Source organism: Temnothorax nylanderi, unplaced genomic scaffold, assembly GCF_030848795.1.
Source record: "Temnothorax nylanderi isolate EJ_2023f unplaced genomic scaffold, tnyl_v1.0 TNYL_tig0016_pilon, whole genome shotgun sequence".
Taxonomy (NCBI): Eukaryota; Metazoa; Arthropoda; class Insecta; order Hymenoptera; family Formicidae; genus Temnothorax; species Temnothorax nylanderi.
Window position 1 is genome coordinate 1,628,218 of NW_027249078.1, and position 25,253 is coordinate 1,653,470.

Below are 25,253 nucleotides of genomic sequence, written 5' to 3' on the forward strand. Positions count from 1 at the left end.
CGACCCTCCGACAAGTACGAGAAAAAGAGAGAGAGAGAGAGAGAGAGAGAGAGAGAGAGAGAGAGAGAGAGAGCCCGGGGATTCCGAAAGCGCTTTACCTTACCCCGCCGTCCCGTGACGACCGAGACGGCGATAAAAGCGGAGCGGTGGTGGACGAATCGCACGCGCTCGTAAATAGAGTCACGGGTCCATTCATGAGTTCGGCCAGCAGTAGCAGCAGCAACAGTAGCGTGGTAGAAGTGGCGGTGCGCTCGTGCGTACACGCCAGAAAAGTCTTTTTCTCAGTGTGTTTTACAGGAGGTCAGGGTTACAGAGGCGGAAAGAGGAATGCGGCAAGGGTCGAGGGAGGAGGAGGAGGATGAGGAGGAGAAGGAGAAGGAGGAGGAGGAGAAGGGGGTAGTGGTAGAGCGAGAGTTTTACGTGTTACTAGTTACTATTACTACGAGGATTTACTCCCTTTCTCTCTTTCTCTTTGTCTATTTATCTATCTATCTATTTATCCATTTCTGTATGCAATATCGACACGTCCAACCCTAAGTAAAAATAAACTAATTGTAAGTAAAATAAACAAGGAGCAATGTGTTGACTACTTCGCGTGCAAACGCAAAAATTTATCTCAACTCTGCTAATTATCGTCATTCAATCATTTATCGTGGAATTATTCGCTTGACATTAGAAATGATGAATGAAAAAAAAAACAATAGAAAAGAAAAGTCGAAGGATTTTTATTAAAATAATGATTTTACACAAAACGTACAGGGTTCAGACGACTTTGTACGTTGCATCATTCGTTTGGAATAGTTTCGAAATTTTTGCAGTTTTACCTATGCCAGCACGGCTATCCGTTATTTTAGGCCCACGAGCACGCAGATTAGTTGATATCCCGAAACAAAGACAATACCATACACAATATACCGTATCGATCTAAATTAAATAAACTTGACGGTAATTAGAATAGTAATTGTTAAAACGTAGCAAAATATGATTTATCGTTATACAATAATGAGAATTTAGTTGTCTCTTCGCACAAAAGTTCGCGAGATATCCCAGCGGTTTCCTGTGAGTGCAACATGACGTTACTTGCGAGAAATGCAAACTTTCACGAATGAAATATAAATGTTAATATTTAATATCATATATCTACTTTTACTAATTTTACTAATGCAATATCCCCAATGTAAGAGAGGAGCGATGCTTCTCCTTAAATTGTTTGAAAAAATGTTGGAAATCCTTTGTAATATCTTGCAAAAAGTATAAATTGGAAATGTTAATACCATCCAAGGGTGCGTTCAGAAACATCACCCGAGTGCTGAAAATCCTACAGCACATGTTACGTACACTATAGATTTTCAGCACTCGGGTGATGTTTCTGAATGCAGCCTAGGGTCTAGTATATATTCACAAAAAAACTTGACGAAGAACGACACGCAAGGGATTTATTGTTCCTTTCACAAAACATTCAGCAATTGAGCCATGCTGTTAATAGTAGTGTAAACGAGAAGATATATCTTTTAAATGTTACAAAGAACTTTGACCACTGAATATAAGTATATCAATTGGCATTAATGCTCTCGATTTACATTTCCTTTATGATATCGTGATTTCTTATAAATTCCATTAAATACGAGGAGACGCATACACATTATGTATAATAGATACTTATATCGTTGATGTTATTTGTTGGATATATTAATATCGATCCAGCAAATATATCAGAGATAAAGTATCGATATAAAAAAGATACGTGATATATCGAGAGATAATTATCGATGTCTCAAAGCGTCATAATCTCTGATTACTGCGTGCTTAATTGCCATGCGTTATTATGGTGTGCTTTCGCGCTCGTGTTCTCGCGGCCGAGATAGAGTCGAGCTTGAAAACGACTTTATCGCTGATAAAGATAGCCTTATCACCCCCGACGCGCCGATAAGACGTGTCGCGTGAAACGATTGCTGATGTATTCGGCTTCCTTTCTCTCTTTCCGCTTTATTAGCGGTCGACGGTCATCTTAGGTTCAAAGCTACCGATATTATATATATATATATATATATATAGGCCGTAGAGAGATTTCGCCCGCCGGCAAGTCCACAACTGGCAATTTAAGATTGAGAATACGATAGTTGTTTCGGTCAGTAACTTTTCTCATTCTACATCTCATAATAGCATCTCCTCGTTATGAGATAACAGAGTGAGAAGGATACTGTAACTGAGACCAAATTTAACTTCTTCGATCTTAAACTGTGAGCTAGCGGCTTAAAGCGCTAAATGTATATATTTTTATATTTATGTATATGCAGAATGATCCACGTAAAGTGTTTCAAGTTGTTTTCTCAGAGGTTGTTAGAAGGTATTCTATATATGGGCATGAGCTTAGGATTGTTATGACGAAACCAGATATCGATGCTTCGTATCGCCGTCGGTATCAGACGATACTCGACTACGCAAAATGAAGAAAAGTATCGGTAAGTCTTGCTAACATCATATTGCTACAAATTTTCAAGCTGTATAATAAAGACAAGTTCTTGCAACTTGTTAAAAGCAAAAATTATTTTTACACATGTATAAGTAATTATTATATCTTTTTCAAGTAAGATGTAATATAATGTTAAACATATGTATATGGGGCATTTCATATACATGTCGATTGGGTCTGACCTCGACCTCTTGGATTTTTTGTTATTGTTCCAACTCAGGATTTTTTTAGATTCTTTTTTATAAATTTGATTTACTTATAATTTTTTAAAACAAACATATCGTTGCCCACAATTTAAAAGTCTGAAAAAATTCTCAAAAATCCTATGTCAGATATCAAAATTTTTAAGCCTTGGCCCAGAGTGGGCCGGCGCGCGGCGTTTGCTTCTATTTTTTTCGAAAAAAATAGGAGCAAACGCCAGCCCACTCTGGATCAAGGCTTAAAAATTTTGATATCTAAAATAAGATTTTTGAAAATTTTTTCAGATTTTTAAATTGTGGCCAACGATATGTTTGTTTTAAAAAATTATAAGTAAATCAAATTTATAAAAAAGAATCTAAAAAAAGTCTGAGTGCATTTTAAAGTTGGAACAATAATATAAAAAATCGCGGATCAAATCCAAGAGGTCGAGGGTCAGACCCAAGTCGATTTGGTACGTATGGAATGCCCCATATACAAGGAATAATTTTCAATAGTTATTATTCTGTAACTAACAGGTGAAAAAATCCAAATTTCACGTTGGATCGTAGATAAAAGGAAGCGCAAAAATTTTCGGACACTCTGTAAATACTTTGCTAAAACGTGTCTGTATTTGTGCTTTTTCCGCATATTTTTACATATCTTGATGATCGATACTTTATGATAACTGTTTCTATTGTACATCCGCATGTAAATTCATCGGTATTTGCACGATGTACATTACACATGCCGAGAATAATGTTGTAATTAATCGTTAGAACATCGTTTTGTATTTTTGCATTTAATTATCTCGTATCGAAAGCAAAGTACGAACATGTTAATATAATCACAGGCATCCTCGCACTCGTATAAGGATGTTTTGCCGTCCCGCGGTTTGCTCGTTTAGCCATCCCTCCCTGATTGTCCCTATATAATATCAGCGCTTTAATTCATGGACCGATAACAATCGGCACGAGTCACTAGGCGAATGGAAGTCACGCGTATGCACGAGCTGTCGAATTAACCGATTAGTCTACAGCACCTGTCATCGTCCCCGGATGTCGGTGTCACTGGTGCACCGAGGTGGCCTGTGTTAACAAGTGCCTCCGATTCCGAATCGCCGAGCAACGTCACTCGAATCAATTCTAGAATTTCATCTTAGAACTTTATCTTATAGACATAGGCATAGGGCATTGAGTATGGGAAATCGAGCGCGAACATGTGATGCAGTCAAAAATTGTCGTCTAATCGTAAATCCGAATCGAACAAAGCTGCAAACCAGTAGTAGAGTATTTTGAAGATTCAGTGATAGACTTCTTGTGATAGACAATAAAAATTACGAATTTATGAACGCATTATTAATTTTGTACGATTTAACACAGAATACGTACGATATATATGTATATATATGCCTCTACAGATAAACTATGACAAGAGCGAAACAGATTATTTTATAAATATTCAAGTTCCAGTTTATGTATCAAATGTATCACTGTTTAGTGTTTACGCTGTTTATAAGGATGCTGGCTATTAAAAATAGCTATACTGCAATTTAAATAGCAAGATTATTTTAATACTATGAGCGCGGAGAGGAGAGAGGAGAGAGGAGGGGTGCAAAAGCGCATCCTCTTCGCGATACTCCGCGGTGACGCGGTTCTCGAAACGCGAGAAGAGACGCGCCCGCGAAACAACTTTTGGTGTCGCGGAGGCGAAAGGCGGGAACGACGAGAGTGGCGGGAACGTACGGCGGGAAAATTGAGCCAACCTGGTATATCTCGTTGCCGCACCACATTGCCGGTGTAATACGGTTTTCACCGGCTCTTTCTCGGAGTTACAGCTAGGCAGAATCGTGCCATAACTGTACACGAACAACGCGCGGATTTCGCCTGGTTCAACATTGCATGTTGAGATGTAACATGCGATGCGTCTTTCTATAGTTTATCCCAAGTGTGATCTTTACCGTAACTTCAATTCAGATCTCCGTTTTGGATCATTTCATTTCTCAAAAAAGCTAGAAGAGTCAGTAACAGAGATTTTGGTTAAAAAAAAACAACAACTTTATTCACTATTCGTTAGGAAGCTCGTAAGAAAGTGCACGGTGTGATTCTCGATACATCCTATATATGTGTATATTTTTAGGTACATATGTTCTTTAACTTTGCTATTTCAAAAAATAATATTTCTCGATATAAACATTCGTGAGCTCTAACATTCATTCATATAACCTTTATGTCAAAAGGTTTTTTTTTCGGACTTTGCTTTCTAATGGTTAAGCTAAGCCAATAAGCTGTTGCATGTCTGTGAAACAAGTGCGAACAATTCATAGCAGAAGCGTTTACAATAAATGAAGGGATTTCGTTCTTAAATCGCGTTTTTGTGAAGCAAATCTCGAACGATACTCGTCTTCCGCGTAAAGAAGTCTGTCCGGCAGTGGTTTAAGAATTCAGGCCGGAAGTGCACACAGGAGTCGCAGCTTTCGACGACGATCGTAAAACCTCCCGTCAGATCTCTGCTCGTTTCCTGATCCCCACCTTGGGTATCCTTCGCCGAGTAGCATCGTCGAGGCATTAACGAGCGCTCCTAGTCAACGAGAAAGTCCAGCGGCGCCTGTGCGCGGCAAACCTTAACAAACTGAATTGTGCGGGTGCAGCCTTTGTATATAAAATATTGAAAACTATAATATAAACGATGCGTCCGTTAGGAAATATTGGGAATAATTGAAGGACAATTTTCTCTTCTATAATTTACGCAGTTGCGCATTATATATATATATATATATATACATATATATATATATATGAAACTACGACGTTGATGCTCTAATATCGGAGAAATTATTTTCTATGTCTCCGAGAAAATTTCTCCTTCCGATAAACTCTTTTAGAAATTTTACACGCAAAATACCATCAAAATGCCATTATTATGAAAAATACTTGTACGTAAGTGACTCTGCGCCATATTATCAAGAGAATTTAACAAAAATAGGGGCAGAACAAAGATATTTAGTAATAAAACTTATCGAGGTTTGAAATATTGAAACGAAGCGGCGACGCGACGCGACGCGACGCGACGCGTCTACGTCGCGAGGGCGAAAGGCAGAGAACTAAGTAGTAAGTACCGAATGCGGGCGGAAGTGCGCAGCATCGTGCCAAATTCTAAATTCCCTTCCACTTCGCGGCCGTTTTCGCAACCGCCGGTCACGCGGCCGTCCATGCGCGCCCCTCGTTCGAATAAGGTGTGCTCGCGTCGCCACGGCCTCGTCGAGTGAGCAAGGACATTCATTGGCCACAATTCAGCCGTCGTGCTGTGCCCAGCCAATCGTAAACTCGATCGGCACGTTTCTCCGTGTTGATCACCGTCATCGTCGTCGTCATCGTCGCACATTTACGTAGCAACTTTCAAAGCGCATCGATATCGGCACCGTAATACACGCACATATCGCGTGCATGCGTGACGCGTGACACGCGATATACGCGCGTACACGTCGAACGAGTCGCGTCGCGAACGCGGACGCGTAGAGCGCAGAGCGCGGGTTTGGTTTGACACGAACGGCGGTGGTGACGACGACGTGCGGCCGTTTCCGTGCTTGACAATGTCCGCGCATTCTCGCGCCGCGTCGTGCCGATCAGTTAAAAGTCGTCTCCACGTTACCCGTATACGACTTAGCCGCTCTCTAGCCCCTTGGCATAACCGCGACACTAACAACGACCGGATACGTTGTGCCGGTCGACGGAATCGTCAACGTCAACGTCAACGGGAAATCCCAACGCGCGCACGCTTCGTCAGGACATTCGAGAGGCAACGTTTCATCTCGATCTCATGCACTTGTACACACATTTATATCCTATATTGTATATACAATAAAGAAACTTTAGATACTGTCGTTTTCATTAATCCACACAGCGTGTGCGGGTTCTCTTTGATGAACAATCGAATAACTTGGTCTGAGATCCGAGAATGAAATAATTTAGAACGGAGGATGTCCCGATGAACTTATTTTGCGATTTCAAGATTCTTCATAAAGGTCTGCATCGATTCACGGAAATTCTGTCAATTTTATCCAACTACGGAAAATAACTCGATAAAGTACTATTACGATATTTAATACGAGTACATTATATTGCACCGAAAAACAAAATTTCTTAAAATTGTGTGGAAGGAAACGATGAGAATATCATCTATATATATATATATATATATATATATATTTGCAAGATTTTTCCACGCGGTTTAATAAATTAAAGGCGCGCGTGGGTCTGATATCGCGCGAGCTACGCTGAAAATATACTCTGATGCTCCGCCATTTCCACCGTTGCCGACCGCCGTCGCCGTCGCCGTCGTCTCCAAAGAGAAACCGAGCTCGACGTTATGCGTCGGCTCGAAACCGCGTCGTCGGCGTACGTGTAGCAACGACTCGCTCTCGGTCTCTCTGCTAGAGACCTCGAAACCCGCGCGCTCTGCCTCGTGGCCGCATACGGAATGACGCGCAAAATTCGCGGAATTGGCCGACGCGGGGAGGTCAGCCGTTCGTAGAACGACGGCGCACGTCTCCCGGCGTCCGTTCGCCGTCGCGGCGTCCCGATGACGCGCCCCTTTTACCCGATAGGGAATAAAAATGTTGTCGGTGAATTTTCTTAGCCTGCGCGCCGTATGGAACGTGGCTCGCGCGTTGTCTGCCCTTTCCCCGTCGTCGGCTACCCGTCGCCGCGCCGCGCCGCGCCGCGTCGGCCGTCGCTGCTTGCTGGCTGGCTGGCTGGCAGGCTGGCTGGCTGGCAGGCTGGTTGGCTGGATGGCTGGCTGGCTGGCTGGCTGGCTCCTGGCTCTGGCTGGCTTGGCTGGCTTGGCTGGCTGGCTCGGCTGCGCGAGCGAGCGAGCGAGGGCCGAAACCTCCTCTCTCGGGCTCTCTCTTGTGCTGCACGTCGTATACAGCCAGCCAGTCAGTGGCGAGTTTCAAACCTAGTGGCGTTGGACCGACTCCCTCGTACTCGGGGATCCCAGCACCGAGCACGAGAGACCGACAAGTTCCCGATGAAGGCTGCCGCTCTCGGAGCGGCGTTCTAGACGTACGCCCGAACATCCAAGAGGTTCTACGCCTTGCGTTTTTAAGGGCACATGAAAATTTACTCACAGACGCGCTCACACGTAGCCTCACTCCCGTGCGCGAGTTCCTCTTTACCATCTTCTTCTCCGTTTTCTCTCGGTTCTCCCCTTTTTTCCTCTTCAATATCTGACACGCAAACATTCATTCGGTTCTCAGCGAATTGAGCAAATTTTGGAAATCAAAGTAAATTCTCCTTTCAAGTAAATTAATTTCTACGCAATATCGCAAGCATTATTATCGATGAATAATGTCGCGCGAAGCTAAAGAGAGTATAAAATGTGTATTCGTTAAAGATAATTAGTCAATTAGATTCTTGACTAAACCGTTCCTCTTCGATTTTCAAAAGTATGGAGAACAAGAGAAATGTCGAAGATGAAAAACGTTCCATCGCTCGCGCACGAGCATTCTTAGTCAGCGAGCGCGTGATTACCTTGCTGGCCGCAAGGTCCTGGCGTCGCGCAGTGACGCGATTGACCGCGCTATCTCGGTCGTCTCGTAAGATATTAAGCAGCACGGCGCGACGAGCCGGGAATCGGCGCGATCTACGCGCGAGCCGCGAGCTGCGCGCCCGCAAAGTCATTTTGAGTTTTCGCTGCGTCGCTGAAATATTTCCAGCGACCGTCGCCGCGATCCGTTCTCCGATAACTTTCATCGACCGACCCGCGCTATCACGGACTTTCTCGAACAGAGTGATTTTTCTGGATCGCGAGGAGCGCAGACTTTCTGTGAGACAGACAGAGAGAGAGAGAGAGAGAGAGAGAGAGAGAGAGAGAGAGAGAGAGAGAGAGAGAATATTTAACGCGAGTCCTAGAGCCGCCGAGAGAATCTATTTCTTTTATTATATGCGACGCAGCCCCCTTCAGGACATCTCTCCCCCTGTCCACTCTGCGCGCTAATGAGCGCCACCAATCATTCGACATAAAAGCATTGTTTATACCTGAAAAGCTGCACACACTTGGACAATGAATTTCCTTTCGCCAACGGTCAGAGTGACATATACAGTTCTACGATATTAAATCCGATATTAATTATGTAATTAATTTACGCGACGTGAATGAAACGCATCCTTCCATTTATATCAATTACATCAGGGCGTTCGGGCGCTAAACAATATAGCATTATATATGCACCCTGCGAGCAATCGACTTTTTCTCTCGAAATGTCATGTTAAGGACGACGCAAACATATGTTATCGTCGATCGAAACTGTTGCAAATTCGCGGGCTCCTTTTTTTTCAAAGCGTGTACATTGGCGACAATTTTACGAGTTGCGAGACAACGAATTGTTTCTGGATGACCGCTTCTCAAGCGATCGACGAGATCATACGTCGCATTACAGTTTCTACGATATGAAATGAAATTCGACGGACAAAGCGCACATTGCGCGGACGATGGGAGGGACGGTGCGGTGGCGCGTCAGCGTGAGTCTACGGCACTGACGTTCGTGTCGGAGTGCAGGTGGGCCGAGCATCGTCGAAAACGGCCGAGCGCGCGTTCGGGGGAAAACCGAACGGCGCTACTCGGCGAGGAGTGTTGTCACAGTATTCAGTAATGCTTTGCATGGCTAGCTAGCTGCTGTCGTGTGCGTCGATGACAGTCGCGTTGTCATCTGTTCGTGAAATGATCGTGCGATGTTACTTGAGGAGCTAACTGGGCTTACCGGCGGCCGACACTCGACGTCGTGCAGTGCGATTTTTGTGAGACTGTGAATTAAACAAAATAAAAATACGAAAGAAAGAAAATAACGAAACGCTAACAGACACGTCCCAGGAAAGACAAGGAGTGAGAAAAGACGCAGTGTGAGAGAGCGCGCGAAAGACAGGCAGACAGAGAGAGAGAGAGAGAGAGAGAGAGAGAGAGAGAGAGAGAGAGAGAGAGAGAGAGAGAGAGAGAGAGAGAGAGAGAGAGAGAGAGAGAGAGAGAGGGGAGGGAGAACGGGAATTTGCGGGAATTTGCAGGAACAGGACTTCACCGTGTTCACGGCAAAAGTAACGTGGAACTTCGGTTCCACGTCCTGCCGTTGGTCGATTTCAGATTTTCTCTCCATTCTCTCGACGAATCTTCAAGTCACGCGAAGAGTGAAAGAAAAAACGGATCGTCGCGGTAGCACCGTGCGCGGTAGTGCAGCAGCAACAGCAGCAGCAGCAGCGTACCAAGATGCTGTCGTCAGTGTCAGCGAAATAATAATGTGGTGCGACGTCAGTCAGGTGAGTTTCGCGCGCGGTTCCGCGCGCATCGTTCTCTTTCTTACTCTCGCACCCGCCGTGCCGAGCCGCCGTCCTTTTTTCCCACAACCCTCTATCCCCATCCCCGCCTTGGCGCGCGCCCGCACTCCCCCGTGTGCGTTCCCTTCCTTCGGCGTGTACGACACGCGTGCCGCGTTTCCGCGTTACGTGCCGGTCGAGGAGAGCGGGTTACGTGATCACTCGCGCCCGCTGCCGCGCCGCGCGCCGCTCGGCTCTGCTCTGCTCGGCTCGACTTGACTCTCGGAGCAGCGGAGCAGCAATTGTTAAAAGAGCGACGGAGTCGACTCGAGTTGAGTATTTTGCCGTCAGGTCACAGGACTTTAGTCTTTTCGATAATGATGTTAACGAGTATACGGCCGGGACGAGGGTACACGCTCGCGGGTACACCGTAAGAAAAAATTGAAACACCCAATGTGTCGCGCTCTCTCGACTGTCGTTCCGTAAAATCATTTGCCGTCGGGTAAAATCATTTTCTCGTAAAACGTTGGGTAATCGCATTTAGCAGCCAGCAGTCTCAAAAATCGATCGAAGCTCGAGTGGCCGCACTCGCTCGCTCACTTTCGAGCACCACGAGCAAAAAACAGTCGTAGAAAAGACTACGCACGAGTCGTGCACGAGGCGACGACCGCGTGTAGGACGATCAAGTGTCAGATTTGACGCGTGGTAACCTCGTGTGTTCGGTAGTTTGAATTCGAAGCGATCCCGCGTTTCCTTGGCTCGACGAGGGGAGGCAGGAACGGTAGGAGGGCAAGGGGAGGCCGCAAGAGGAAAGAGGATGACGAGGCAAAGCCCGTCGAGGGGGAACGACGAGGTGGCTTGCGTACTGTGTGGGCCGTGGAGTCAGCGGGGAGCGCGAGAAAAGGGGAGAGGAGAACGAACGACAGCGGCAGCTTGATAGCGCGCGGTGGGGCTTGGGACGAGAAGGGAGAAGGGAGAAGGGAGTACCGGAGAGCGGCAGAGGCGAGTGGTGAGGATGGAGAACGGAGGGAAGCAGAAGGGGTGAGATCGCCCGAGGCTGCTAGCTGCCTCCTCTTCGCTTGGCCAGCACCGCGAGGAAACCTAGCGTCGGCTCGGAAACGCTAGGTGGGGATACGGTTATAACCAACCATCAAGGGGCAGCGTTGTCATGGTTACCACGACGACAACAACCCGATCTGGTCTAGGGGGGTGTTTTTAAAGACATATTCGCTTTTGCTGCTTTGCCCCCCCCCCCTCTCTCTCTCTCTCTCGTTCGCGCGCGCGCGCGGAGTTCTCCGCTCTACCTTTCTCTCCCTCGCTTTCGTCCTTTTTCCTTTTTCCCCTCCACTTGTCCCTCTTCCTAGCGATTGTTTTTCATCACGAGGTCTTTGAGCGGCGCGAAATGTTTTGCGACAAAATCGAAGGAGAGGGGCGCGATATCGTCGAATCGTAATCCACGAAGAGAGCGCGCTCGAGTCATAATTCTACGCCACCGTCTTCCGAATTGTTTTCCAAAGTATTTCTCGCCGCAAAAGGCGAGAAATACTGAAATGCTGATTTTTCAACCTACCATATATATTTTTTTTAACACAGACGTTATTAGTCGCTAGACTAATTTTTTTCAACTTGTTACTCTCTTAGGTTAAAATTAGGAATTGACTTGCCGTATGTTATTTTCCGGCGTTGAAAGCAGAAAAAATTACTCCGGGTTATCATATGACACTTTAAATGTTGACCGCAAACACTTTTTTATTTGATATGTGATTATTTTGTATGATTACTTACAGATTTATTCTTACGAAATTGTACCATAAAAGCATACCTACTTTTATTGTTTACTTCCGACGATTATTCCGAATAGAGCTAGCTATCCGAATAGAGATGAAAGAAACTAACTATGATGTACAATTGTACAACAAACGCTAACCACTTATTGAGCATATTAAATATGATAGAATTATCTTTTGGTACTTTTTTTCGAACCATTCAGGATAAGCGATTCGCAACGAAATGTGTAAACAGTATCTCGCGTCGTTACTCATCCTGAGACGGTTCGAAAGCTTCTCATTTCTCATACGAAATTTACGTAGATATACGCTGCAACGACTACTTACGATAGGACTGAGAGGAATTAGTGAAGAATTTCTTAAATTCATCAACACTCTGAGAGAAAAATTTTCAATTTGCATTCGCAAAGCGAGCATGAATACTCAAAACAAATATCATACAGCAATGTCTTTTTTTCGACGCTCGCATTACACTGGTTTGAAGATCTTACGTTATATTCTTTTTAGATTAAATTAAATTATATTAGATCCGATTCGAACAAGAGTAAATTAAGGGCTATATCCACGATTTTTGTCGAGAAAGAATAAATTTGGAAGAAAGTAATTGGCGATTTAAAGTCGCCGAGATGGACGAACGTTACCCTCGTCGGATTCTGCGTAAAATTGGCGCACGGTCGCGCCAAAATTCGGATAGCGATAAATCAGCAGGGTGCAGTGTATCTGGGGAGTGAAGGTGGCGTAAGCACGGAGAAGAGGAGGTGAAAGAGATGAGAGAGAAGAGAGGATTTTTTGGCGCTTCCGACGGCCGGTGCACCATCGGTGGCCCGATGACCGACAAAACCAGCAGTTTTTCCACGTGGTTTCGCGTTGTACGCGACAAATGGTTGTCTCGGTGTGCGCGTGTCGCCGGCGCATCGTTAAGCTTGGACGGAAAAATTCGCGCCCGCGCCCTTAACCCTTCTAGATAAATTCTGCATCTATTCGATCACCAAATTTATTACTATAATTTGATGATTAAATAGACACAATATAAACCGGTACTAATAAAATAAAATAGCGTTTATTATAAACATGAAAGTTTATTACAAGTATAAATAAAAGAGGAATGTAGATGTTTATTGTAAGATCATCCCTCAATTCGATTAGCACATGGGATATATATACGTGCAAATTATTCATAGTCTTTATTCTTATAATTATGTAATACACACACGCACACACACACAAAATATATATAGAGGAAAGTCCCCTATTATGAGACAGGATCCTAATATGAGATATGTTAAGCTAAAAGGCCCTATATAGGCCGCATCTGTTGATCCCACCATGAAAAAATCCTGCCATCTCATATTAGGATCCCTATCTCATAATAGGGGACTTTCCTCTATACATATATTACATAATTATAATACTAAAAACTACATGAAATACTTTGCGTATATATATACACGAAGTGATGGATTTTCTCAACTGATTAAGCTCTTGGGGCAGCACATTTTCAAAGCCTGAACATTTCTGAAAAAAGTGAAGGTCTATTAGCGTTTTAAGCCTAATTAGAAATATTCAGCTGGAACTCGATTAAATTTATTTAAACCAGCGAGATAGTATAATAACACAATAATGAGTAAACAGTAGTAAGTAATGTTAGAGTTTGACACAAATCCGCCAGCTTTATATATCATTACTATATGTAGCGCTGTTATAGCAATTGTAGCACTCAAAGCAAAAGGCATCCTTTTTTGCATTATAATAAATACTAAAGAATACTTTGCAGCTTAATGTACTCTCATCGAATTAAATTCCCAAATTAATCTTTAATTTTTAACATTTTAATAATAGATTGTAATGCATTGTATTTACTAGCGGATCCTAACGTGTCGATAATGGGAGGGGAGGAGAATTTCGGAAAGATGATTTGGTATTTTTCTTACAATTAGTATCACGCTTGGCTTTTACTCTAGAATCAACGATGAGAACGTGGTGAAACTTCTGATCCCCTTTTTACTTTTTTACATTTTTTTTTTTCGTTTTTTCCCTAGATTTTTTTAACAGACCCAGCAAAGCTGATTTTTTTTATTTGGAAAGAGAGAGGGTTGAGATTAAACTAAATTATTAAACCTAAGATCCGCCAGTGATTGTATTTATTGCAATTATATTGTAATTGTTTCTAACGTTTGATACAATCTCTCTGAAAAACATGTAGGTATTTTCTCTAAATATTCGAAAGAATAAACGATAAACACTTTTAATATCAATCACTCTCAATTATCTCGAGCTAATTTATAATATAGAGATTGAATAGAGTAACCACAATACGTATCACGTAAGTATTCTTGAAATACTTTTATCGGGCTAAAATATAATCTTACGCGAAAATATAATTTGCATTTTTTTGACGTTGGCGCGCGTGCGTTTAGCCTTTTGCTGAGTCTCTAAATTCTGTTGATGAAAATAAACTCTAGTTTCGCGGTAAACAGCAAGAGCATTGCACAGAATAATGCAGGCCGATTTCTTATTGAACTTCTGTACCGACAAATTTCATCGAAATGCGTATAAACACACCTACCATCGATTCGCCGGATAACGCAACGTATGTGACATAACTCCTCCATGAAATCTATTTCTGTTCACGATGTATTTCCGTATTATCGACATAAGCGGCGTGGCGATACCGGACCGCGCGTTTGATTTGATGCCGAAAGGCAAACCGCTGACCAAAAACGTGTATGCTAATCCCATAATAGCCGAGATTGCATATGAGAGTGGATCTTGCTTCATTAATCGCTCGAAAACAATAACATATTTAACCTAAAGTAATGAAAGCGACACTAAGAAAATTGTTTAATTTTTATACTATTTAGTAAAAGTCCCCTTTTTTCTCTGTCTACACACACGCACGCACGCACACACACACACACACACACACACACACACACACACACACACACAGTTGTATATATTTCTTAATGCATATGTCAAATATGCAACACTAAACTCTCGATGGAGAACGTCCGTGTGCACGCGTTTATGCTCTAAATTATATTTTAATATTGTATCTTTCTCCGCGTCGTGCGGAATGAACGCGCTAACAATAAGCACACCGATTTAACACTCCACGATGCATTATTTCGATTGATTTCCGAACTCGCGTTTCCGCACGTTACTTGGATCGCTGCACATCGTAACCCGTCGTTCGGTGCGGCGCGGCGCGCCGCGAGTCAGTACAAAGTGAGTCCAAGTTTCCCCTACCTCCCACCCTTCCTCCGAGCACCTCCGCCTCCTTCGCCCCGCCGGCCCTCGCGCGCCCACCATCACGGGCCATTAACGAGAGAGTTATCGACGCGCGATCTGTCAATAGGCTTCTCCCATTCATAAATTCGCCGGGCCGGCGTGCTGCGGTGGCCGCATAGTTTTGCCGCAGAAACCACGTGGCGGCGGCGGTGGCGGCGGCGCGGCGCGGCGCGGCGGCAGCAACCACGAGACGAGGTGTATGGACGGACGGACGGACGGACATCTCCGTCATTACGTTACGCGACCAGGCTCCGTTTCTAACCGCGTGATTTACGGCCGACGTCCCCGTTTTAAATGCATGGAAAGCGGGCACGAGGCACGTGTACCTTGAGTCTGTACCGTTCGTGTCTGTGACCGCGACTTGTAACCAAATTCGTTTCTCTTCTTCGATAACGCGAAGACCGGTCGAGCATTCATTGATACTGCGTGGAAAATAAAACATTATTCATAAATAATACTCTGTCGATCTTTCACGATATCATTCTGGGCCTTGAAAAACATGATAAAATTCTGTTTGCAAATACTCGAAATTTAGATTTTTATATTAAAATCTTAAGTTTCAGAAATCTCGTCTTAATCATCAGGAAATCATGTCTTACAATTAGTCTAATACATATTTATGGTAATTGTTTAGCATTATACTTTTATTAAATAAAAGCGAAAGACGTTTCTTTATTCTTTTTTATCTTTTCTCTCGGCCATATCGTTGTCGATACATCTTAGATATAAGCACTCAATATATTTTTGCAATGTCGATATTGTCGATGCTTTTTTCGATATTATATTGTCCGTACCAAATTAAGCAACGTATCATTAACAATGTTGCGATTCAATTGGTGACCTTCTGACGTAGCTTCGTTCATTGCCTTCTTAACTTTTACTCTCCTTCCCTTGCTCATATTGCTCATCATGTATCGTTCTTGAATAGAAATTATCATTACAGTGATTTTCAACCGATGATATGTGAAAATGATTTAGTGATGTCGAACTAAAAATTCATTTGTAGAAAAGATTCTGTTTAAGTCGCGCGCGCGCGTGTGTGTGTGTGTGTGTGTGTGTGTGTGTGTTTACGTGCGTGCATGTGTAATAACACTTACAAATATTTCTTTTCTTTGCCCTAAATTTCTAATTCGATATACATGAGATTAGAAGGTTCGTGTAAAAGGTTTTAATGAATTTGCGTTTGTCGTATAATTCGTCAATAAAATTCGATGCAGACATGTGGTCCGCGGCATAAAATGCCTGAGTGCGTATGGCGTTATCGTCTGCGAGATCGATGAATCACGAATGTAGATATTGTAACGCGTTCGCTGCCTGTCTCTGCCCGACTCCACCTCCCGTGATCCCCCTCTGCCAACGGAGATGTCGAGGCACGTGGTACATCGTATGCGCCTCGCATCGCGTCGTCGCGCATTGTTTTGTTTACATTATACGTGAGCGATTCGCGGCGATTGAAAAATTCGTTCCAGAGTAATCGATACGTCAATCATGCGCGAACGTACGCAGGCACGATCAGTATCGGAAGACGACAGCGTAAAATCTATTGCACCTCCCGATTCATCTCTCTTTCCTTCACTGGATTTAGATGAAAGCACATCATCGATTCTTTCATACGATTTGTTCTCGATAAAGGAAACTACACAGTTCTTACTTTATACATATAAATTCTTGAGAAGTTTTATTGATACGAGCGTGTTTTTAGGGCCCGAACAAACAAGCCACTTTGTAGCGCTATAGAGAAGTGCCACAGACGGTACATGGAGCCCTATTCTCGAATCGTTTTCATGAAACTCGCATGCGAAATTCAATGCTTTTCAAATAGAAAGTCGCATACGAAAATCATTAGGGCAGGCTCGAGAATACGGTCCCAGGAGCCCTACAGATGGGCCATTTTGTACCGTCGCAGAGATGCGCCACAGACCCGTATAAATATAGGTATAGGTATAGGTATAGGTACTGTACACAGGCTTCTCTATGGCGCTGCAATGGACCGTTCGGGCCCTTAATACCGAGCGTTTAATAACGATGGACAAATACTCGCAGTTTATCGCCGCGCGATCAGCGATGCAAGAATGGGGCTTCTGGTGGTGAGGATAGACTGGGGGTAGACTGACTGGGCATACCGAACCGTGATTATATAGTTATCAATCAGAATACCGGAGAAGTCGCGGTCCCATTCTGATTAAGTAATATTCAGAATATTTTACCGCTACATTAATTATTATTTTAAATAAAATTTTGATTAATGTATAATAATTGTTAGAAAAAGACTGTTCGTGATTCTTTTATAATAGATAATAGATATATCTCATTTCTCATATATTTCTCATACAAATCCATTGTCTCGACATTAAAATAAAAAATAACTTACCGGCCGATGCGTAACAGCGGAGTTGTAACCCTGCGTTGATCTGTAACGTATAAATAATTTTACATTAAAGCAGTGTTCAAGATAATCAATACTTGAAGTAAATAATTATATCGCGCCCGTTAAATTTTTAAACGTTATTTTAACAGATATGACTGATTTTAAAAGGCGAATGCAAGAAACAATTGCGACCGTCGCAAGCGGCTATATATTTCCGCATTAACTCGTTCGCATGATTAATCCGCGAAAAATCGTACAAGTAATATTACGGCCGTGCGAATGAGAGAGAGAGAGAGAGAGAGAGAGAGACACGCCACGTTCGCGATGTAATATCTCTTCTCGCATATGCCGGAGATCGAACTCCGAAATTGCCGGAGTTAAACCTAACCTCAGACGAGTAACGAGTATCGCGTAATGCTTGAGAAAGTGACGGAATCCGCCAGGAAACTGACAGGACAGCAAAATAATTAACGAATAACAATTACGCACCCCATGGTTGCCCCGTTGCCGCCCGATACCTCCTAGGCCCCCTCCTCCTCTCCTCAATCCTCCGTTGGTCCGTTGTCGCATCTCCGTCGGCACTCACTCACTCACTCACTCACGACGTTCACGAAAATCGACGATATCGTCGAGTCGTCGCTTATGATCGCGTGACACTTTCGACACTTTGCACGGCACTACCGCGATACCGGTATTAATCTCGCGACGCCGCGACGCGACGAGTGAGAGCGATCTAAGATGGCGGAGAGAATTTCGTAAATCACGCGGCCAACTTCAATCGCCAGGAGCAACCGTCTGAACCGTCGCCGCGTCGCAAGGACGCTACACTTGCTGCTTGTGAAACTTTGGTTAACTACAATTAAAGGCCATCGCACACAAAATTGCATAGGCTGCATAAGCATAGCATAAGACCGCTGGACCAATGAGCATCTTATGTAAATTAATATGGCGACTTTATTATGGCGCTGGATGCTCATTGGCTTAGCGGTCTCATGCTACCCTTATGCTAAGCTATGCATTTTGTGTGCGATGGCCTTAAATCATCGATTTATGAACACTCTGTCTGATCGTACAGCAGGTATGTACAGCTCCGTTCGTAGCTTCTCCACCGTAATTCTTCCGTTGCCGTGTAACTAATTGTACGCGCCGCGTCGCGAGATTAATACCGGTAGTGCCGTGCAAAGTGTCGCGCGATCATAAGCGACGACTCGACGATATCGTCGATTTTCGTGAACGTCGTGAGTGAGTGAGTGAGTGAGTGAGTGAGTGAGTGCCGACGGAGATGCGACAACGGACCAACGGAGGATTGAGGAGAGGAGGAGGGGGCCTAGGAGGTATCGGGCGGCAACGGGGCAACCATGGGGTGCGTAATTGTTATTCGTTAATTATTTTGCTGTCCTGTCAGTTCCCTAGCGGATTCCGTCACTTTCTCAAGCGCGACTTAATTCGCCCATTACGTGATACTCGTTACTCGTCAGAGGTTAGGTTTAACTCCGGGAATTTCGGAATTCGATCTCCGGCATATGCAAGAAGATTACATCGCGAACGTGGCGTCTCTCTCTCTCTCTCTCTCTCTCTCTCTCTCTCTCTCTCTCTCTCTCTCTCTCTCTCTCTCTCTCTCTCTCTCATTCGCACGGCCGTAATATTACTTGTACGATTTTTCGCGGATTAATTATGCGAACGAGTTAATGCGGAAATATATAGCCGCTTGCGACGGTCGCAATTGTTTCTTGCATTCGCCTTTTAAAATCAGCCATATCTGTTAAAATAACGTTTAAAAATTTAACGGGCGCGATATAATTATTTACTTCAAGTATTGATTATCTTGAACACTGCTTTAATGTAAAATTATTTATACGTTACAGATCAACGCAGGGTTACAACTCCGCTGTTACGCATCGGCCGGTAAGTTATTTTTTTACTTTAATGTCGAGACAATGGATTTGTAAAATTATAGATATTACAAACGTAAATAAAATGTATGTATGAGAAATGAGATATCTATTATCTATTATGAAAGAATCACGAACAGTCTTATCGTTCTTCTCTATTTGGTTTCAAATATTGTATATACGTACTTTTTTATGATATAATACATGCATGGCATGGCTCTTTGCGATAATCTTTCCCTAATTGTTATAACATATCTAGTTTCGGCAAAACGAACTCTGTGATATAAAGACATATAACAAAGGCATGACATCTAGTTTTACAAGAACGAGACCTGCTATTTAAAAGACTCGCTCGCAAGAAACGCGTTACGTTTTCCATCTTTCTAGCATTATGTGGATAAACCACGCCGAAACAAAGGATACGTTCAGTTAGAAAGTAGAAACGCACGAAACTCACCGCTCACACATACATACACATAATTAATTCTTTTCGAATAGTCTGCCACCTCGTGATTCATTTATAGGGTGACTATACATACAAGTTATATGTTATACGTGATAAGAAAATGCTGTTAAAGTTATAAATCATATTTCATATGGTTACTACGTGAAAAGAAGAAATTGTTAATCTGAATGGAACATTCGGGGCCGGTTGTTCAAACCTGTTGGTAAACAAACTAATAGTTAAATCATATGTCTTTGTTTTTCCTTCAAATTAGACAAAGATAGATATATGATTTAACTATTGGTTATTAGTTATTAGTTAGTTTACCAACAGGTTGAAACCGGCCCTCGTAGTGCGACCATTCCAGAGTTGTGGAAGAATAGCGGATTTTGTCTCGCGTCTCTCTCTCTTTCTCTCTCTCTCTCTCTCTCTCTCTCTCTCTCTCTCTCTCTCTCTCTCTCTCTCTCTCTCTCTCTCTCTCTCACACACACACACACACACACACTCTCATCCGGGCTTTTCTCGCGCGATTCCGTCCGCGGGAATCTTCCGTAAAAGTAACCGTTAGCGATACTTGACGAGTTCATGGAGAGACGCATAGAAGGATGTAGTTTTATATCGCCTTTGAAAAAACTGTTTTGCTGAATAATTTTTGGCTAATTCTTCTATGTTATATATTTCGTAAATTCGAATTAGTGTTACTTATAATTAGTCAAAATATTATTATGATATCATAATCGAATTACAACATGTGTTATTATACATATACCTGTAACTAAAAAGGAACATAAAGTACAAGTAAGAGTAAAAGATAAAATAAATGTTCACACATTTAAATCTTTGCCAAAAGATTTATTAACATTATGGCAAATAAATATAATTTTCAACATATACGGTATATGATTTGTCTTGTGATTCAAATGTAGCAAGCGCTCTAAACTAAATATTTATATGTATTTTTACCCTTATCTCTAAAAAAGTATCTCGACAAACTCGTATCGCGTTGCTGACCTTGTAAGCGCCCTAAATTCGCAGGTCGAGCTTAAATCACAGCGCCACACCTCGCGAACCTTCGGCTTCCGGAGATGTGACGCGTTTTAAGTCGCGCACCGCGCGAAACTCTCTAGTCCGCTTGCGGTAGGTTAAGGTTAAGTGTGAGAAGAGAAGAGAGTAGAGAGAGAGAGAGAGAGAGAGAGAGAGAGAGAGAGAGAGAGAGAGAGAGAGAGAGAGAGAGAGAGAGAGAGAGAGAGGAGAGAGAGAGAGAGAGAGAGAGAGAGAGAGAGAGAGAGAGAGAGAGAGAGAGAGAGAGAGAGAGAGAGAGAACGAAACGTGAACGGAGAGTTTCGCGGCCCCGTTTTCTTTCCTCTTTATTAACGAGACCGCCGTAAGTCTTGTGCGGGTGAATTTCACGCCTACTGTCAATCAATGGCAGGAATCAGCCTACGACGGCGGGGGCTCCTCCGGGACACAATGGCACCTGCTGCTCCCGGATTTGTAGCCAGGATGCGTGGCAGGTATCGATGACTTTTGTCTACTGTTAACAACGAGAAAAGTTGCGAGTCTGTCTTGGACTTATTTACTGAAAAAAAATACTTAGAAAAAAAATACTTAATACTTATTTAAGTAAATGTCTTGTGGCATCTTGTGGCCACAAGATATTTTTACTTAATTTAAGTAAAGATATCTAATTCTAAATAAATATGTGATTATATTAAGTAAATAAGCCATTGGTACTATGTGAAAAAATATTTTCTTGGATCTAAGTATTTTTTTTTTCAGTGTTGTTGCAGTGATTTACAATCTATTATCCCTGCGATCAGTCAAAGAGATGTCGTGTTTAATGTCAACATCATGTTTCGAAAAACCTCATTGTTTGGCAAAGCGAAACTCAGGGACGCTCCTAGGCGTATTTCACGAATAGGACCTTTCCACCACGCAGCGGGGTAGTTTAATACGGTCGTTCGGTTCTCTCCCCCTCCCACGTTCGGGGAGTCGCGTGCTTCTCTTGAGCGATCCCGTCTTAACACGCGGGACACACGCGACGTTGGTAGTTTACCCACCGGCGCGACGACGGAGGAAGCAACAGTTGACGATATCGACGTGAATGAGGACGGTTTATGTACTTTCTACGGCGCGCGCCGTACGAAGGACTCGCGCGTATGCGTGAGAGAGGTTCTCGCGTTACGCTCGTCACGAGAACGATGTATATAGATACGTACGTGTGTACTATAAAGTGCGGTATAAACACACACGACCGAGAGGATCGGGGGAAGTTTGAGGAGTGAGAGGGAGGGGGAGAGAGAGAGAGAGAAACAACACACCCCGCTGGGTGACGCTGGGAAGGAGACTTCCTACGGCGGGTGGGAGGGAAGGTGGAGACTACGAGAGAACCGACCGAAGTTCGTGAATTCATCCCGAATGTGTGTGTGTGTGTGTGTGTATGGGTGTGTGCACGCGCGCGCATGCGGGTGCATTGTAGATGTTCCCTCCCTCCACACCCCAGCATAACCGGCGCACTATGTATACTGCTCCTCTTTGCCCCGCCGTCCCGTGTTCTCCTCTTCCCCGTGCCCTACGCTGCCCCTCGTGCCTTTCCGCATCCATCCCTTTCGATCACATTCACGAGATTCACCTCGTTGTGGCTCACCCCGTCTCGCCATGCCTCGCCTCGCCTCGTCTTGCCTTGTCTCACTTCTTCCTCTTTCTCGCTCCCTGTAATCTCTCTTCCCCGCGACGTTCTCACTCACGATGCAACGAGCGATGCACTTTGTTGTCGTCGTCGTGTAGTCGCCGCCGCTGCTCCTATTCCGCGGCTCAGTCGGTTTCGGCTTGGTTGCCGACAAGGTTCGCGCAGAGAGTCGCGCTCGCCGGACGTGCATCTGTCTCATTCGGAATGAACCGTAATCCACATGGCAAGAAATTGAAGAATCCAATTTTTCACGACTAACATTGTCATAAAAGTATATTACAAACATGCGAGATCTCTTCTCATTAGTACCTACTATTTCACTTTCCGTAATACTACTTTTCTCTAATATCTCTGCTATTTTACTGTTTCTTGATGCATAAAAGTTAAACTTAAAGTTAATTTTAATGTTATTGTTAGATTTAAATTTTTGTTCGCGTTTTAATTACATTTTTTATTGTTCACCTGAGCATACAAGTTAACGCAAAGAAATGTACATGACATACGATGTAACGCGAATCACAACATGGATAACAGTTGTTATGGGAATTAAAATGAGATGAGTAATTGTGTTATATAAGAATTTAATTTAAATATATCTAAAAAATTATACTAAACTAAATTTCAAATGTTAATAAAAGATTAGATCCCTTGTTATCGGATAAAAAGAATGCATTACATATATATGTATGTTCCGCGCGTTCCGTAAGATCACGAATAAAAGTAGACAAAAAGTTTCAAGACTTAGGAAGTCAAGTATTAGGAAGAAGACGCGCACCTGTGGCGCCGTAGTGCTCATTCCGAAACGCAAACATTTCCGGATTAGAGCGCGACGTGCGTATGCGCGTGCACGACAGTTGACCATGAATGAAGCCTATTTGCGTACGAGTAATAACAGGTGACACTCGGCGGCTGTTTACCTTCCCTATCGGTAAAAAGAGGGGCTGGGTATGCGACGGTGCGGCGAACGGCGCGCGGCGGGCGGGCCGTAGAAGGGATCGTAAACATGAAGGGAGGGGCGTTTAGGAACCACGTGGATAGGAGCCGTTTGAAGGAGCCGTCGGCGTCGCCGCGTCCGTCGCGTCGCAGGTCGCGCGTCGAGCCGAGCCGAGCCGCGGCCGTGTCGAGAGTGTCGAGACGCGCGTGGCGCCTATACCTTCACGGATACGCGTGCGTTCTCCCGCGCGCGAGATGCTGGCACTGCCGGCGCTGGCCGGCTTCCGACGACGACGAGTGTCACGGACACTTGCGAACACTAGTTGGAGCACTGTACCGTCCCGTGACACATCGGCAACGCGCGCACAGTCGCTCCGATGTTTCCCCATCGCCTCAATGAAACGTTTAACTCGGAGTTCGGCCAACGTGTTATCGAATCTGTTCGCGCTACAACTAGCTCCGCTATAGTCGACAAATTAAGGAATCACACTTCCATTAATTATTAATGGAAACTTCATCGCAGCTTTAGCAGATCTGAACGGAATTTTAACAGTGTCTCGTCTTGTTGATCTAATTTCAGCATGCGATGAAGGAAACTTCATGCGTATTTTGATGTTTTACCGAAAATGTTTAGTCTTGTATTTTCAGCGTTTTTTTTTTATATTTCTAGTACAAGTGATTAAAATATTGTTCTTTCTCCGATGTTTTCATCGGGGGCTGAATATGTGTGTTATATATTGTACATTGACATTATATATATATATATATATATATATATATATATATGCTTTATGGACATTGCACCATATCGCACAATATTCTGCTTTAACCATCTCTCGCGTGCCGCTTTTGCGGAAGTCCATGAAATTATAGGTATTCGTAAAACACAGCGGACGCATAATGACTCGCAGAGCGAAAATAACGAAAAGTGTACAATCTATAGCTGCCTTGCAGAGATAAACAGATAATTATGAAGAATGTCGCACAATTGTGTGGTAAACATGAGGGGTAAACAAAAATAACAATAGCATATACCTGTTGAAATTCTTGCAAAATTTCATTAGGTATTTTTAGGTACTTTTATTAAAAAGGTTTCGCTTATAAATATATTTATATAGGGAAGAACGTGGAAGCACATATGTATGTACTTGGAAATTATTTAAAGTTTGTTATTTGGCAAAAACACATTGTTAAGCAAATCTCAGACAGATACTCTCACATCAGTATCAATATCGATTCGTACGTTTATTATTAGCGCCTGGTGTGATGTCTCGCTCGTCTAAACCGTAGACAAATTCTACAAGTCGTTCACACAACAAGCACCGATAACTATCTATTGGGAGAAACACTCCCTTTAAGACAGAACTATACTACACTGTTGGAAAATTTGTGTTGAATATAACATAAATCACATGTCCCAAACGGTCCACTAAAATTTTTGTGTTAATTTAACATAATATGGATGTGTTAAATGGTAACACCGATATTATGTTAAAATATTTCAACAGAAGGGAAATGTAATTCTGATCGTAATTTGAGGTTAATTATGTGTACAATTAACATAACTTTCATGTTGAAGTTAAGATTGTAAGATAAAATCAGCACTCTTTTTCTGTAAATTTTTATTCCCACTTCTGTTATAGAGTAAAATCAACACTCTTTTTCTGTAAATTTTAACACATTTAATAAATACGTTCAAATTGTGTTACTTTAACATATTTTTTAAATTATTTTAATAATTTTACATTTTAAATTTGTAAAATTCAATTAACATAGCAGGCATATGTTAAATCTACACATGTATGTGTTGATTATTTTACACAAAAATTTAAAAAAAACCTTTTTTAACGAAACTACAAAAATTTTCCAACAGTGTATCAGTTTAGGACGACTC

At 43.0% G+C, this 25,253-nt stretch overlaps 1 protein-coding gene and 1 long non-coding RNA gene across 8 annotated transcripts in view; one reads left to right on the forward strand and one right to left on the reverse strand.

Annotated features, from left to right (window-relative positions):
• Nucleotides 1–3,260: 3,260 nt before the first annotated feature.
• Nucleotides 3,261–6,208, reverse strand: LOC139768517 (uncharacterized). Its single transcript, XR_011717382.1, has 2 exons — nt 5,769–6,208; nt 3,261–5,281 (listed from the first exon to the last, which is right to left on the reverse strand). It is a non-coding gene; the product is annotated as an uncharacterized lncRNA (long non-coding RNA).
• Nucleotides 6,209–8,222: 2,014 nt separating this feature from the next.
• Tara (SERTA domain-containing protein 2 taranis) overlaps nt 8,223–25,253 on the forward strand; it is a 61,457-nt gene continuing 44,426 nt past the window's right edge. For 2 of the 7 annotated variants that reach the window (XM_071698750.1, XM_071698752.1), the window contains exons 1-2: nt 18,161–18,763; nt 19,266–19,305. In XM_071698750.1, the coding sequence (XP_071554851.1) occupies nt 18,759–18,763; nt 19,266–19,305 (45 nt within the window). In that variant the 5' untranslated portion in view covers nt 18,161–18,758. Of the gene's footprint in view, nt 9,958–18,160; nt 18,764–19,265; nt 19,306–23,449; nt 24,368–25,253 lie in introns of those variants that run through there. The other 5 variants (XM_071698757.1, XM_071698754.1, XM_071698753.1 and 2 more) reach the window with 5 other exon arrangements.